The following is an 18,482-nucleotide window of genomic DNA, read 5'->3' as shown; positions in this document are numbered from 1 at the left end:
GTTTTCATAAATATCCCCAATTAAAATCTAAATTAAATTGGCCTTGAGATAACGGCTTTGTTGTCTCAAATTCATTTAGAATTTTCATCTCCATAGGGTGTCACCATTGCAGCTTTTTTCCTCTACCTTTCAATGTCTGCACTGTGTATACTATACTGTGTATAGTGATATTTACATATGTTGTTCTTTTCACTCAGCTCTTCTTCAGGGTCTCCAATGAATCGCTCCCCTCCCTGCAATAATGGCTGTGAATGTCAGAATGACTCCTTCACTCCTGTTTGTGGTTCTGATGGAATCACCTATCTGTCTGCATGCTTTGCTGGCTGCACAAAAGCGGTAAGTTTATAAACCACTCTTATATACCATAAAGTGTACCTGTGCGTTATTCTTTGTATCTTCAAACAGTATGTGCACAGGCTAGGGCTTTAGTCTCCATGCTTCAATTTCTGTTTATTCCTATAATATTTGATAAGTGCCACAGTACTGATGTCTTATTTTAAACACAGCATTAACCCCAGGAAGCAATTTCCTGCTACCCAGGTCTTCATCTTATTGAGACAATTACAGACTTGGAATAAAATGCGTGCTGATTCATTGATAATTCTCTCATCTCATATTCATTAACAAAAGACTATTTGCCTTCAACCGCACACATACATTCCTCTCTGCACTAATGCAGTTACAATTTACTGTCTCCTCTTTAGCACTTTAACAGAAACATTGCAAGGTGAGCGGAATATTATGCTAAGGTGACATAGGTTCTAAATTAGCACATCAATAGCATAGCCAGTAGTGTAATATTGGGGATTTCTGTCTCCATTGTAGAGAAACTGATGTACGAATTGTAATTCTGCCAAGGATGGGACCCAGGTAATGGGTCAGAGCACTTTTACCTTTTCATAATGGATTAGATGGCTGTTCTTTTGTAAATGATGAATCCAGGACAACATTCCACATTTGCATATTTATCTCTTTCTGAAAAGCTCTTTCTTGTTCTATGAGACTGTCCCCATTCCTCAAAGATTGATGTGACCCCTGATAAATCTGTGTGTGGAAGCTTACTATCAGGGGAGGGCTGGAAAATTTTAGCCTGGGGGGCAAGTCTTAACTCAGCAGCCTATTTTAAAGGAAAAAAAATGCAGATGACCAAAGTAGCCCACTGTGGGACCACCCGGGGAGGAAAATGCCCCCCAGCCCAGCCTTTCCCTGCTTACTATATACCCTTACTACTGTAACTAGCTGTAATTCCCTTCTTCCTCCACTAGGTGGGGATAGCACTTTAACATATACTTTGCCTCCCAGGAAACAGCAATTGTAGGACAAATATACCTGCTTGCTACATGTGTCCAGATACTTGTAGGAGAATAGTGAAATAGCAAAATATTGAGGGGAAATAAAATTGTTGCCATGTACAGTATACAGTTTAACTCCAATATTCTCAGCAGTATAATAGACTGTCTAGTGTAGCATTTAGCCCAATCATCAACAACATTCAACATAGTCCTTATGGCAGGAGATAGTATGTCATATTGTCCAACTTATAGTTTGTCAAGGATATTGTGCCCTTCGGTTGCAATATAAAAAGGAGGGAGGGGGGGGCAATGGCCACCAATTGTTTCACCCTTGGCTGCTGACCTCAGTGCTTTTCCACCAATGCCATCAGAACTAAAGCCCTCTGCCACAACACCTGTTTTTGCCAGCAATTGTGATTTCACCCTTTGATAATATAGCCTACAGCTGGGTCACAGGATACATAGTACACATACATGGTTAATACTTTTAATGTCATTGTCTGGAAGTGTATTTCGTTTACAATGTGTAAATTGATTGTAGCTGATAATGTTTACTAGTGTTTGGTTTATGAAAAAAATAGGGATAGAAGAGTAAAGCCTTACCTTAATTAAAAGCACAGCAGTGACGAGTGTGGCCACTCTGCATAGTAATCCTTGACACATAATCCACCCCCTGGTAAGGTGTTTGATTGCCGTTCGTAGGGAACATACATAGAGACTTAGCGCTAGATTGACTAAACTGCGGGTTTGAAAAAGTGAAGATGTTGCCTATAGCAACCAATCAGATTCTAGCTGTCATTTATTTAATGCATGCTACAAAATGACAGCTAGAATATGATTGGTTGCTATAGGCAACATCTCCACATTTTTAAACCAGCAGTTTAGTAAATATACCCCTTAATGTCTTAGGCTTTTAGTAATCACGATATGAACGTTTGCAGTGCATCTGGATGTCATATTTGACATTACTTATCCATGTACAACAAGGTTTTGTAACTAAAGCATCCGTTATCTTTGTCCAGATAAAGTCAGTGTATTGTTCTTATGTCAGCACTGATCCCCCTGTTTATATTATATATTACAAGTCTATTTCACACTTACAATGGAACCTGTAAAAGGACACATGATTGAAAGTCTCCCCACGAAAATAAACTTTCAACAAGAGTTTAAAGAGGGGCGTGTATATAAATAATGCTTGGGTTAATTGGAATATTACTGTGCATTGCTTAATTACTATTTGGCAGCTCTTCTTGATAAATTGCTCATAAACAGCACACTAGTAAACAAACAAGCTCTTACTTTACCTCTGTACTGTGTTTTTCATCTAGAACCTGACTGGCTGCTCATGTGTCACGTCTGTCTCTGTGGAGAATACCACCGTAGTTCCTGGAAAATGTCCCAGCCCTGGATGTCAGGAGGCTTTCCTCACATTCCTGTGTGTGATGTGTGTTTGCAGCATGATTGGAGCAATGGCCCAGACTCCATCTGTTATCATCCTTATCAGGTGAGATGTAAAATGTACTGAAGGGTCCACTAGACTCTTGGCCCAAGCGTTGAGGTAAAACAACTTGTAGTTCTCCTTGAAGTCATCAGATAGCCTGGCTTGTTATAGGAAGTCAAGATTATAGCAAGGAATCAAGATAAATGATCTTCTATTGTTGTCTTCTCAGTGCTAAATTTAAAGGTAGCGACACACAGCTGATCCAGTGACTTGACCTTGGGAGTTCAGCAACAGGATCATTGTTCAGTTTGGCCAAATCAAAAGAAATCTGGTGATTCGGTGCTCAAGCAAAGCAGCTAGAAAATGATAACACACACACAGCAACTGTATTTTCCACCATCCTCTATAATGATCCTATTTTGTTAAGTTAATTATCTGATATCATAGTTGTTTTGTGGCCTTACACATTGCAATTTTGCAGTGTTGGATCAATATTGGATGGATATTGCAGCATCTAAACAATGTAGTGATGCCCCTAAAACCACTAAAACGTGATATTCAATTAGGCCATTTGAGGTCTAATGGGCCAAAAATCACTACTTGTGTGAGTACAAAAAGATTGTCTATCACAATCAACATGTGCTCAGGACTGGTAGAAGATGTGGTAAGGTGATGAATGCTACCTCACGGTGTGTGCAGTGCGTCTGGCCTATTGATGCTCAGGTCAAGTAGACAAAACTGCCTATGTTGTGTATTGTCCTATATGTACATTATCTACAGACAACATTATCATCAGGATGTTATGTGAAAACTGGAACTGATTTGGGCAGTATATAAAGAATCATAACATTTTGGGAAAATAACTGTTTTTATTTGTATGATTAGTACTCGCTGGTTATTGCAGTTGATGCAATAAAAAGAAAGGATGACACATTTGAGTTAGCGGTTTTAATGACCAATAGTTGAATAAAGCGAGGACTGATGTACAATATCTCCACAGTCACATTATGGGGCGTCACAGATACAACCAGCATTGTAATATGTCCCTTAGGCAAGTAATAAGGTTGAATAACTGAATGTCCAGAAAAGAAGTCTGAAGTAATGAAGGTTTACTGCAAAATAAAAGATAAATAATAACAACAAGTAAAACATTCATCTTACAAAATGAGTATACATCTCTTTTGGCTTTAATCCAAAAGCTCTCCCTCCACTCCATTCTTCATACTTGATATTTATGGGTTACAAGTTACACAACTAATTACATATTCATGATATTCTAACACGTACATTCCAATTTCTAAGAAAACACAAGATATCATCTCTTAAAGGAAAATCCTTCTATCCTCATAGTCCAGATGCATCGGTTACACCCTGGTGCTCGATCTTCATTGGTTGATTCCATTTCAAATTCAAAGAATAACTCGTCTTGCTTCATTTAAGTATTAGCATACTGAAAGCTATTTTCATTGTGTCAGCCCTTGTCCATATCGAAATGTCCAACCAGATCAGATACTTAAAGCAGTCCCTCTGGTTGCTGTAGGATTACAACTCAGCACAATAGTTAGAACATACAATCTTGATAACAAGTTGCTGATTAAGCTCTGAATGTCAGCTTCTAGCATAAGCAGTGTCATCCTTAATTCTAACACACTTTGATACATATACATTTATATTGATTTCTAATACAAATGCCTTATTATATATTATATCTAATTTAATAGCTATGCAAAAACACACTTGTTAGTATTGTTAGTTATTAGCTTCAGATATCAAATATCTTTCAACCTTTGCTTTAACACAAGGATTTAAAAAAAAAAAAATTAATATTTGGAGCAGAATTTCTATGCAACTAAGCAAATGAAACAATAGTTGGGTGTGAAGAGCTACGTGAATTACACCCTTGCCTACTGTGGCCAGTAAACCTCATTATGTCCTTATTTCATCCTTGACGACTCAATATAAGGTATAACCGCACATTCTAGTTGGGTCCTCACAGGGGTGGACGACTACCACGTTATTGAAATATGTCAATTCCTCTTGCACTTGGCTTCAGAGAGACAAAGCCTGTAGGAAGGCCTTAAAGTGCAGCCAGTGACCTTCCTTGATTCTGTCTGCCTGTCACCTATTGAACTAATCAAAATGAACTGGAAAGAGGAAACAATTGAATGCTGCGCCAGCAGAGTGCCAAGCAGCTGTGTATGTTGCTATAAGAAGAGTGAAAAGAATTACTTGCCCTGTGGGAAACATTGAAAAATAAACTGTGCAGTTTCTACACCTCTACAACAGTGACAGCGGATGAAATGAACATCCTCTAGACGTATGGACTGCAACAACTTATAAAAGTAATCAATCAGAGGATTCTTGAAAAGGTTAGGGCCCCACTGGGGAATTTGTTACCCTGGTTTGAAGCCTTTGCTCCAAGAGGAGCTTTGACTTTACAGTTCTACAGAGGAAGCAATTGTGAAATCATAATGGCCAAAAAATTTAGGGACAGTCCGAGAATGAGGCAGTCTGAGGTGTATGTTTCAAATTACAGAGAATATATCTAAAAAAAAATGTTTTTGGCAGAACTTATTTTGTGCAAATGTGCCAATTGTTTTGCCTCAGTATAGCATGGAGCACACAGACTCACAATCATTTTTGTGGACCCCCCCCCCCCCCTCCCATATAAATATGCTTTACGCAGCTATTTACAGATCTTCAAGAAAAGATGCATAATGAAAACAGTAAAAAAGTCCAGCCTGCTATCACTTTACCAGGCACCCAACTCATTCATTTCACCTTTTCCCTTTTCAGCGTAAAATAAGTTGCAGGAGTGCGTTAACCCCTTGTTTTTATATGAATGCCCCCAATCAACCTAACTCCTCCTATCAGATAAATCAGCATTTTACAGACTTACAGATGCCACCATTTTGATTTTCAAACTCAATGCACGTTCCAAAATTGGTACATTTAGACGGCATTTGCACTGCGGGTTTGCTTTTTTGCATTTTTTGTAAAATACCTTTATTTGTGTCTTTTTTTGTTAATTTTAGTCATCGATCTAATAATGATAAAAACATATCTACAAGTGTTCTAATTTTGGCCCGATTTGAAGGGGACTGTCCCGCTGTCAGAACGTCAACACTGTCCCTGCTCACCATGGTGAGTGGGTGCCGCACACTCCAGGGACAGATGCCTGTATATTGGCAGGGATTGGGGCAGTCTAGCGCTTCAGCAGCACTAGACATGCCCATGGAACGTGACCATGTCCGTTGTGATGTGGACACAACACTAATGTGATGCGGTCATGCCCTCCTTTAAGAAGGGGGTGCAGACGTGTCCCACTGTAGACATTTTAAATGATGGAAGGTATATAACATGAATGCTTTTGTTCAGGGTGACTTGAGTCTTCAGTGAGCTTCTAAACATTGCCCAAGGTACTCGCAGTATTGGCCAGTACCATCATCATCCTTTGCCATCATAAACATCGATATGCCATGGATTTTAGGCTCCTGTAGCCAGGAGATGCCAGACTAATCAAGATACTTGGTAGTACTGCTTGTTCTATGACCAGTGCATCAGGGAGTGAGCTACTGAAACCAGTGATCACAGTGTGTGCCTTCCTCTGCCATTTTAACTACTTTATCTTCTAATTTTTGTGAATTGTCCCTCACACAGAACCACACAATTGGATAAAACAGATATCTGTTGAGAAGCAATGTCATCATTCACAATGCCTCAGTTTGTTTTGGGGTAAAAAAAGGACATCTTAAGCGTCTTAAGTAAGGCTTGCACATAGAGACCTTTAAAACATAGATGCATAAGAGAGACTGAGGAGTCTCATCTGGACTAATCTCTGACTTCATTTTCTCCATAAATATATTGTCTGTAAAGTCTACAGTGTAGCACCTGTCAGTATTCTACAGTGGCAATTCTGAGTTCTAGAACTGCAGGAATTTCTATGGACATTTGTTTTGCAAAAGCCAACAGAATTGTTTTAGAGTATTTGTTGACAGCACTTAAATTTTTTCCTGTCAATGTCATATCTTTCCTAGGGTCAAGACATCTTGGTTACCAGCATCTTAAATATGCAGGCTGCTTGCTTAGATTGCCTATGACCTCAGTGTTATTCCATCTTATCCCATAATTCTGAGCCTCATAAACCTCAAGTGGATCAGGTGATATTTTTCAATGGCATAAACACTTTGAAACTGAATGGAAGAAAATTGAAAGATCGTGTAAGGAAGAATATTTGTTTAGAGAGTTAGAGTGGTATATCCATGGAATAGTCTACCAGCTGTTGTGGTAGTGACTCAGGGATACAGTAAAAGATTTCAAGAGTGCATGGGACAAATATATTGATTTTATTAAAACGTAATTAAGGATTTCCTCAAGGAAGTTGAGAAGCACTACCCACTGTCTGTCAAGAAGGTACGTAGTTCAATGGGAATGTTTTATGATCTTCAAAGTAGTGCTATTTGAGTTCTGCTACTATACCACCTGAGATCACCTGAACCCAGTATCCAATGCCTTACCAGTCTAGTTAGTGTTTCAAGTAGCATGGAGAGTGCTAGAAAGAGAGAAAACCTCCAAAAGATCAAGTGCAGATTTGAACAATAAGATAAATAAAGGTATAATTTGCACTTACAAGTTTGAAGGCATGGTATCACTATAGTCCATGTGAAGGATAAAGGTTCTGCTGGAAGTGGAAGAATTTTAAACCACCAAGAAATTGAAAGTGCAATGTATATAATGTGTATCTAATAAAATGAAGCTTACACTTGATTTATTGGAGGTTTCAATAGGTGCAGACATGTAAGGCAGACTCAAGAATCCTGGAGATTTTCTTCTAGCTATGTGTAAAATGGTCACGTAGACAGCTGATGAATCATTATAGCTAGTTATCTCTGGATTCATTTCCAAAATAGCCTAATATTGTAAAAAGTGTGTTGCGGTGCCATGTCTGCTATACTTTTGGATGCCCCCTTGCCAGATGTTGTAAACCTTCCCCAGACTTGATTATAGCACATTACCCTTGCTATTACGTGGATATCTAACATATGGGGTCTGTATCTCAGAGTGATTGTGCTCTAGATATTTTTTGCCTATGAACAATACACTAAATTATGTTTTAATTGTAATCTGTTTCATAGTGCCAGCAATGTTTCTAAGGTAGCATAGAACAATGTATCTTCTTTTATAGTTAAGTCTAATGTAATGCTAGTCTGCAACATCGCTGCCATTAACTAAGGTCTAGACTGATTTGCTTCCATGCCTCCAGGGAAGAAGGATGATTGCATGGGCGTTAAGGTCTGACACACTCCCCCGTTCAGATTGAAAGGCTCTGCAAATCTCCTTTTATGAAGAATGGTGTATACCTTCCCACACGATATTTCAAACCACATTAGCTGTGCTGATTCAATAGAGATTTCCAATGACAAAGCCATGTCAGGGCTACAAAGCTTTCCCATGCTGACATTTAGTTCGGTATTTCAATGGTGTGCATTGGATTCACTGCCAGCTGTGTTGTGTTTCATTGTTTGTTATTATTATGGCACTTATCACATTCACAGCACTGCACTGTTTTAAGAGACACAAAGGTGAAGGAAGGTTATACGTTACAGCGTTAGAAAATACTTACAGCATTACTATTCTACTGATGGGATGGGCTGAGAGAAATGTATTTAACATTATTTGATGTTACAGTATAAATAATAATCTCCTTTTCCAGCTGATCCTTCCAGTGCAATGTTGTGCGCACTTCTCTTTTATTGCCACAATGCACCTCTAACACCCAGTCCAGGTAATGACTTGTTGGTAGGGTGGTCACATAGATCTAATAAACATTTAAATCTAGTTAGCAAATTCTAAAAGGTAATTTCCCTGTTTAGATCATTTTTGATGCCTTGAGTTACAATTTTCTTCTATTTACTGCTTTGGTACAATGTTCTGCTTTGGTACTGTTGTATTCAGTGTTGTGAATAGATCCCATATCTCTATATGTGCTTCCTAAATTCAGATCCTACATGTGCGTTGCTGCAAAGTAGTACTTTGTTGCATGTAGTTAATTGTATAGTAAGTAGTGTGTTCGTATTGTTTGTGTGTTATCACCAAATATTTACCTACTGTCCTTAATTTTCATTGTCAGTCCCAGCGATTTTTAAGGGATTTTCCTGGAAATGTCCCTATTCTTCAATATTGTTTAATACACTCCTTTCTAGTCTGTACATGCAATGTGATTCTCACTTCTTTTTTCAAGGCTTAATAAATATATTAAACTAGGATTTGTTTGAGCACTGGCCAATGCTTCGTAATTATACACCAACTCCAAGTTCTAAGCCACACCCCCTTCTCACCATGTCACTGTTCTATTTCACCATACTATGTCACCTAAACCTGTGACAGCCATGGTGCGGAAACAATAATTATAAATATACCATAGAAGTGGCACTATGCAGTTATATTGAAGAGCTGTATTTAAGATGGTAATAAAAACCTTCAACCATTATGGTGATTGTGGTGCAACAAGTTCAACATAAACATTACTGTAAATGAAATACTTAGATAACCTGCATTATACACTTATCAACTGCTTGATGGTTCGGATTTCTGCAGATAAGACCGCTAGAGGATGGGATATTAATAACCTGAAATGTTTGCATGGAACACCTTTTTATATTTTTAGGTAGTCAGTAATCATTATTAAGTCATAAAGAAATAATTCTGACATATGTTTTAATGCCTTCTAAGAGTATATTCTCCTGAAATGTTGATGTATTTGCAGTGCTACTACTGGTATGGGCCAGTGAGGCAAAATAAACAAACACATATGTGATGCGATTGGGAACTAATTGACACAATGAAGCAAACTCTTCCCTTCTGTTACTGAGATCAATAATTAGATACCTGGCTTCATCATCTCACTGGTGACAATAATGAAATACTCTTCTTTTTTTTTTTTTTTTTTTTTTTTTTGTGACTTTATTTTCCACATATGTATTGTACATATCCTGCAGTGTATTGTGTCTCAGTATGACCAGTGCCATATAGGCAGAGCATAGCTACAGCCATATTCAACAAGAGCCGTTTCTTCAGATCCACTTGCAGTAGACTACTGACATGTGTATGCCCAAATTGCAAGCATTTTTTTTAAAAACAAAACGCACATTACGTTCAAGTTGCGTGCCTTAATGTATCAGGCCCACAGAGTGCAATACACAGACGTACAAGCCATGCGAATGTCATTACCCTAACACAGAAAAACAGCAATATACACTACACCCATATTCTCTGAATGTGGAAGTTGAGACATGTGCAAACTATGAATCTTCCATGTCAGTTTTCCCTGACCCGCTAGCATGTCATAATTCACTTTCAATTCAAATCATTAGCTATCTCTAACAACGGAGAAATCCACACTGGAAAAGTACTTAGGAAAACTAGTCAATAGAAAGCTGAGTAGTAGCACATAGGCAGCGGTTGCAAAGAAAAAGGGGATATGTGCTTATGATGCAGGCCTAGGGTGGTGATGGCAGATTTGCTAGCATCATTTCAAAATGGATTGGAAACATTAAATACAAGAAATGGTAACTGTAGCTGCAACATACTTGACTATTCTTCCGGAATGAACTGAAGACACCTGAATTTCAGTGAGTCCTCCTGGAAGAGTAGACAATTCTCCCGATCCCGCACGATTTTCTTGCAAAATGGTGATGCAATTCTGGCATTGGGGGGCAGGGCCATGATGACAAGAATTGAGTTGTGATGCCCCCCTCCCCTCTGGGATCTCTTGAAGGGGAGGTATAAAATGCAGGCAAGTATGAGCAATAATTACATTATTGGGGTGGTCCAGGAAATGTATCCGATTGGCATTTTTGGGTTCATAATGGAACATAAAATCTCTGTTTCTGTCAGGGCCAGGGCATAATTTAAAATGTTTACATGATTTTTTATTTCCATTCCTTCCTCTCTATCTGCATTCTGATGTTGTACAGTAACAGTGACCCTCAGGTCATATATGCTGCAGCTTATCATTGTCATTAAGGAGCTGCAGCCGCCAGCCACAAGGTAGGAGTCGCTCAGGGCTTGCTCAAGTTGGCAACCAATCAGGAAGGTTGTGTTTAATATAAATCCCCGGGGCAGCCAGACGGAGAAATGAGAGAAATGATCTCCCTTTGTCCCGACTGCCAGGAAGTTGGGAAATATGCCCCACATGATCACACACCCTTTTTGTATGCGATTGGACCAGGACCACCGTTGGGAGGTATGTTATTGGTAGCTGTACTATGCTATTAGGAGCATCTGCTTTATAATTATTAATAGTAAAAATATGTAGGTACAGTCCCTGGCGCAGTGTTTGCCTCTATTAATATAAATTAATGTAGAAATGCAAAATCCTGCACTGTGGCATAAGCAGAGATCAGAGTTTTTAATTCCATTATGAACAGAATTATAGTGCTGTGTTATCTTTATTTGACCTTGAGATTTGTTCCTGTCTAAATACCTGATAAAATACCGATTAACAATTCAAAAGACTCTGCTGTCATTAAATGGTTCTCACCTCTCACTCCTGTATGAACTGAACCAACATCCTCACAGTTCCTTTACACATCTGTACGGGGCCTGATCAGCCAATAGGCTGACCAGGCTGCAGCCTGGGGCGCTGGAGCCTGGGGGGCGCAGCGGCACGGAGATTAATTTTTTTTCACTGCCATTTTTTTTTAAATTTAGGCAGCGTCGGGCCTGCATCATCGGGACCGCACCTGGTGTAAAGGGGGCGGCCCGACTGTCACTACTACATGACAGGCAGTCTGGCAGCCTGTCAGGACGGCCGCGGGAGCTTCTTACTGTGGTCACGTGAGATCAGGACTTCCGCATCTCACGTGACCACAGTAAGAAGCGCCCGTGGACGCACTGACAGGCAGCCAGCAGCGATCGCTGCCAGACTGCCTGTCATGTATAGCACTGGAGAGAAGACTGCTGTGCAGGAAGAACAGGTAAGTCCTTATGTCTGGGGGCGGAGGGGCTGGTAACAATGCTAAAGGGGGCAGGTAAAGAGGCTAATGGGGCAGATAACAATGCTAAGGGGGCAGGTGAAGAGGCTAATGGGGGTAAATGACAATGCTAAGGGGGCAGATGAAGAGGCTAATGGGGGCATATAACAATGCTAAAGGGGGCAGGTGAAGAGGCTAATGGGGCAGATAACAATGCTAAGGGGGCAGGTGAAGAGGCTAATGGGGGCAGATAGTGCTAAAGGGGGCAGGTGAAGAGGCTAATGGGGGCAGATAACAATGCTAAGGGAGCAGGTGAAGAGGCTTATGGGGCAGATAACAATGCTAAGGGGGCAGGTGAAGAGGCTAATGGGGGCAGATAGTGCTAAAGGGGGCAGGTGAAGAGGCTAATGGGGACAGATAACAATGCTAAGGGAGCAGGTGAAGAGGCTAATGGGGCAGATAACAATGCTAAGGGGGCAGGTAAAGGGGCTAATGGGGGCAGATAACAATGCTAAGGGGGCAGGTGAAGAGGCTAATGGGGCAGATAACAATGCTAAGGGAGCAGGTGAAGAGGCTAATGGGGCAGATAACAATGCTAAGGGGGCAGGTGAAGAGGATTTGTTGACATTTAGCATTATAATACAATTGCTGCATATTTTCAAAACAGGACCCAGACTTTCCAGAAGCAGCTAGAAGACAACAAAGCTGCAAGAACAGGGAACAGAGAAGAGCAAGAACAGGTAAGAGAGAATGTACTGTCTAAATTTGAATGCTGGCGAATTCTCCTGAATATACATATCCAGGCGTATTCCTATATGCTTATATTGGGGGGGGTGGGGCGCTGCGGTGGTAATAGCCTAGGGCGGCTGGTGCCTACCCTTGATCGGGCCCTGCATCTGTAATATCTGTTCATCTGTATTTCTACAATAGTTTACAGCACACGTTGTCAGAAAGATGGCAAACACTGGTTTGTACTTGTAAAAAAAAATATATATATATATATATATATATATATATATATTACAGTTGTCTCAAAAGCTTTCAATTTCAATCTTTTTAGTTAGACGATAAAGGGTATCACTTGAACGCCTTTTTTTCCAGCTTTTATCAATGGCTGACTGGTACGGGTAACAAAAAAAACATCCAGAGTTCCCAAACATAATAACTTACTTTTTATTTCCCAGTCACAACATTAGCTGGTGTTAACAATGCTGCTATATTCCAGAACTTATTATGCAGCTCTAGATGTAATTATCTCTGAGATATGGAGCAGCCGCGGCGAAATTCCCAGTAATGATTTTTGAAGAGGTTACAGCACCACCCTGATTGGCAGAAGAGTGTTGCTGAAGGGTCCATTAATTAAAGTAGTATGCTAATAATCAAAGTTCCTACACTGTTTTAGGTTGTTTCTCTGCTTTTTGCGCAGCTATTCTATAGATGGCTAGATAGATAGATATGAGATAGATATATAAATGTACGATAGATGTGAGATATATAGATAGATAAGCGATAGATAGATAGATATGATCTAGATAGATTAGATAGATATGAGATACATATGAGATATATATGAGATAGAAATATAGATGGATAGATAATTTGAGATGGATATGAGATATATAAATGTGAGATGGATATGAGATAGGATTAGATAGATAGATAGATATGATACAGATAGATAGATATGATATAGATATTAGATAGATATGATACAGATAGATATTTAGCTATGAGATACATATAAGATAGATATATAAATGTGAGATAGATATGAGATGTATAGATAGATATAATATAGATAGATTAGCTATGAGATAGATAGATATGAGATATATATGATATTGATAGATTAGATAGATATGAGATGGGTAGATAGATGTTAGATAGATATGCGATAGATAGATTAGATATGATATAGATAGATTAGATATATATGAGATTTATAGATTAGATAGATAGATATGAGATAGATACATGTGAGATAGATGAGCAAAATTTTCCAAACTTTTTCTGCAAAATTTGAAGTGTTGTTTTCCTTACTGAAGTCCACCAGTCATTTTTATTCTGGAATTTCCAGACATATCCAAACCAAAACACACAGCAAATGAATTAGACTGAGGCACATAGGTTTAGGGAACAATGCATTGGTTGAGGAGAAGGAGTTTGCAGCGGGGAGGAATTTACAAGAGCTGCATTGATACAACCTGTTACGTGAGCAGCACAGAATACAGATTTGCATTTTGTGGAGTGAGATTATTGTAACGTGATAAAGGGATGGAGGGGGCATGTTCTCAGGGACATTACTTGCTATGCACATCGATTCCCACTTTGCAAAAGAAGTTGAATTCTGCCCCAGCTCAGTTGACGTACATCGGTCTCGTCCTGTACTTTCATGAGACTAAACACTTCCCAAACAGAGCATTGTGTAATAAAACAATATATTAATGTAAACATGGGGTTCATGCTCTTACCTCCCAAATCCTCCATCAGCCCCAGCTCTAGCAAAAGCCACCACTAAAAGGAACCTAGATAAAAAATGAAAACTAATGCCCTCTAGCCCTCAACTGTATCAAAATTAACCTAAAATGTTCATTATACTGTGCACCCCTTTAGGTTTATGCCCTGGAAGGCTGCACCTCTTGCACACCCTTAGTTGCAGCCCTAACTGCAAGGATTAGGTCTTCCTGTTGCATTGAAAACCCCCAGGAAAAATATCATGCCCTTCCCGTGGATAACAGCCCACTCTGAAAAGTGCTGGGGATCTTTCCAACTAATCTAAACAGTAGAAGCATTGACAACATTGAGACTATTAGAGTGGCGATAGTCCCTAAAGTCCTTTCCCATAATGCCAAAATAGTAAAAGCATCCTGGTGGAATATTAACTGATTTTTTTGTTGTTGTTTTTTTTACACAAAACAAAAGCAGAACTTAAACATTATGTCCATGTAATCTCGCAACTCTGCAAATTTCCTGCTCCACAACAAAATGCAATATTCATAAAGCTTTGCTCACCTGTAATAGATTGATCCATAGGATCATAAGTCTTTAGAATAACACTCTTATATCTGTGTGATTGTTTTGTAAACTGTAATCCTGACCTGTTCCATTTTCTGTATTAGACACCTTGTTCTTCAGTGATATAACCTATGAAATAAGTATAGATTACATAATTCTATTTCCTTCATCCTTGGTGCACTGTTGTTAGCATTGCTGCCTCCCAGGGCTGTGGTCATATGGTCTGTTCGAACCAGGGCAATAACTTTGTGGAGTGTTTATGTTCTCTCCTTGTTTGCATACTGGTATTTTAATGTTAGTGTCTTTGTTTGTGTGGCAGATAATTTAGAGGGCAATATTCTCTGTAAAGCGCTGTATAATTAGTTGGCACTCAATAAACAAAGAATAATCATAATAATTCACTCTCTCTCTTTCCTCTGTGCAGGGCTGTAAGTCCAGAACTCAAGTCATATGCACTGGGTGTCCTTTTCCTTCTTCTACGTTTGATTGGTAAGTCTCAGAAAGAAGTGTTATACATAAAATTTACCTTGTAACCACTTATCACTTCCCATTACTGGGGATATCACAGATTCCTCTATTTGTACATCAAGTACCCATTATAATAGTGATTGCAATGCCCCATTTTTCATATTAGCAAGGAATGCTTGAAAGGACAGAACCGTAAGCACTTTCATGCTTTGAATGTGAAAATGATTTTAGTCACATTTCAACATTTCATGCAAAAAGAAAAAAAGAATGGAAAGGAGAAAGAGAGAAAAAAACTCTTCCCTAAGTATTTGGCCAATCTACAGATATTTCATAAGCAGACATGTAGCAAGAATAGCTCCTGTGACAGTACCAACAGTTTTTAAATGTGTTGAGTGTGATTAATTAAAAAAAAATTATAGCGATAAGGACTATACCCAAAATTATCCATCCTAGACAGGAAATAAATATAAACCATTGGAAGGCTAGCTAAATTCTATGATCATGATTTAAAACAACTGGCAGTGATCTCACTGTGCAGCTGTCAGTTGTGCCTGATATAGTCATCATATTTGACATATTATTCCACACCACCATTCAAGGAGTGGTGGTGTGGACATTGAACAAGAGGCTTCTCTGGAACGTTAGGATTTGTCTCCCATGCATGAGGCTGTCACTAGCTCTATTTCTTCTGTTCCTAGTGACACCTCTTTTGGAGAAGGGCCATACTTTTTAAAGATTCTAAATTTGTTCTCAGTTATCCTTTCACTGGGGGTGTAACAAAACATTTGTGTGCCTTATAGCAAAAATGTGTGTGCCCTCCTGTACATCCCATGTGTGAATAAATATATATAAACATAGGACTTTGGCAGGACAGGTGATTACCCAAAACTGCAGGCCTCGTATCAGCTACACCCGGCTACTATGGTAGTTACACCTTTGACTGTCTCTGGTGTTGCAGAGGTGGTGATGCGCCAGTTACCCTTTTAATTGATTCCTCTGTATGGACGGTGCAGGTAGTTCTCACCTTGCTGATCCTGATCCCAAGGCACCACCCACTTACTTTTACAAGCAGGATCAGGATGTGCACCACATACCACCGCAAGTTTTTGTTTGTTTGGGATTGTGGATTATTATAATGCTGTGTTGCATGTTACACAATCCCGTACTACCTTTAAAATGTAATACTCTGTCAGCATTCTCTTCATGTTCTGTTACTTCTCTGTAGGGATGTGCACCGGCGACTTTTGAGGTCTCGTGTTTTGTGTTTTGGATCCGGATTTTCATTATTTTTGGGGTTCGGATTTGTCTCGCAAAACACTTGACGAAAGGTCTCGGTTCGGATTTAAGGTTTTGGATTCGGATTTTTTTTGAAAAAAACATAAAAAGTTTAAAAATCAAGTTTTGGGGCTTATTTTCACTCCTACGCTATTATTAACCTCAATAACATTCAATAACAAGCATTTCCACTAATTTACAGTGTATTCTGAACACCTCAAAATATAGTTATTAGTCCAAAATGTTGCAACAAGGTATCTTTCTGGACTGTGTAGTGGAGTGGTCCCCACAATATAATAAGAAAACCATCAACTGGTATAAATCGCACCGAATAAAATACCTGGACTGCGTAGAGGAGTGGGTCACCACAATATATATTAAAAACCCTGAACTTGTATGATTCGCACCAATAAATGTATCTGGACTGCGTAGAGGAGTGGGTCACCACAATATATATTAAAAACCCTGAACTTGTATGATTCGCACCAATAAATGTCCTTGGACTGCGTAGAGGAGTGGGTCACCACAATATATATTAAAAACCCTGAACTTGTATGATTCGCAGCAATAAATGTATCTGGACTGCGTAGAGGAGTGGGTCACCACAATATATATAATAAGAAAAGACTCAAGCTTTCAAGTGTAGTGTTTATAAAATATAAACAACAATACAGTAGTTTTAGTCAGAGCACGTCAATACCTCTTGTTTTAAATTATGACAGGGCATTTTACTTTTGGTTTAATTTCTTGAATTTGTTTAAATTTGGTTTTACTTTTTGAACATGGCAAACGACTGTTGATTGGTCACATAATGCAAAAAAAAAAGTTCCAAGATGGAATTGTCCTTGGGCCCTTCCACCCACCCTTATGTTGTTGAAATAGGACATGCACACTTTAACAAACCAATCATTTCAGCGACAGGGCCTACCAAACAACTTTGGCTGAAATGATTGGTTTGTTTGGGCCCCCACACCAAAAAAGCTATTCATCTCTCCCTGTACAGACTAAACAGGCTCTACTGAGGCAAGATGTCGTCCTCATCCTCAACCTCTGATTCCTCTCCCCCTACAGTGTGTACTTCCTCCTCATCACACATTATCAATTCGTCCCCGCTGGACTCCACAACCACAGGTCCCTCTGTACTATCTGGAGGGCAGTGCTGTACTTCATTGAGGAATTGATTATTCATTTTTATAAACATCATTATTTCAACGTTTTGAGGAAGCAACCTCCTTCGCCGCTCACTGACCAGGTTCCCCACTGCACTAAAAACTCTTTCCGAGTACACACTGGAGGGGGGACAACTCAGTTAAAAAATAGAGCCAGTTTGTACAGGGGCTTCCAAACTGCCTTTTGGAGTTCTACCACGTCACTACCTCTAGTTAATTTAGATTGCAAGGCTTGTAAATATAAATACTTTGAAGATAAATAAAGCAGCCTGCATAGACTGTAGAACTAGAAATTCAAATATACAAAGAAATGGACAAAGGCAGTTTGGTATCTGTCTGCATCAGATCCCCTCTCCACTAGGAGTAAAACAGAAAACTTTTCAGCCGTTATATAATCTAGAATATAAATAGAAATTGAGAAAGGCAATTTGGTATCTGTCTGCATCATAATCATCAACATCCTCCTCAGTGCCAGCTACATCAATATCCTCCTCCCAGTGTACAACATTCACACCTTCATTAGCCAAATCTGTAACTGGACTGTGGGTGATCCTTCCAGCATATGCAGAGGGCGTGCTGCAAATGGTGGATGGAGTCACCTCTTCCCGTACAGTGATGGGAAGGTCAGGGTTCACAACCAACAACCCCCTTTGACTCGCCTTGGGGATTTGTGATGTCATCTGTTTAGAAGGCAGAGTTCTTTGCTGTTTTGTTGTTGTTGCTGACAGCATAACTCTCTTAAATTTTTTGTAGGGGGGTGGAGGAGGGCTTAGATCCTTGGGTGAAGCTGGACCACTAGTCATGAACACGGGCCAGGGCCTAAGCCGTTCCTTGCCACTACGTGTCG

The 18,482-nt window shown here is 39.4% G+C and overlaps 1 protein-coding gene across 1 annotated transcript in view; it reads left to right on the top strand.

The window, feature by feature from the left end:
- Nucleotides 1-18,482, top strand: part of SLCO3A1 (solute carrier organic anion transporter family member 3A1) — a 240,235-nt gene that overhangs the window by 204,259 nt on the left and 17,494 nt on the right. Inside the window, exons 7-9 of the mRNA XM_075207720.1 lie at nt 198-336; nt 2,621-2,796; nt 15,148-15,212. Of these exons, the coding sequence (XP_075063821.1) occupies nt 198-336; nt 2,621-2,796; nt 15,148-15,212 (380 nt within the window). The remainder of the gene's footprint in view (nt 1-197; nt 337-2,620; nt 2,797-15,147; nt 15,213-18,482) is intronic.

Source organism: Mixophyes fleayi, chromosome 4 (genome assembly GCF_038048845.1).
Source record: "Mixophyes fleayi isolate aMixFle1 chromosome 4, aMixFle1.hap1, whole genome shotgun sequence".
In the NCBI taxonomy this organism is placed as follows: domain Eukaryota; kingdom Metazoa; phylum Chordata; class Amphibia; order Anura; family Limnodynastidae; genus Mixophyes; species Mixophyes fleayi.
This window is presented reverse-complemented; position numbering and strand designations above follow the sequence as displayed.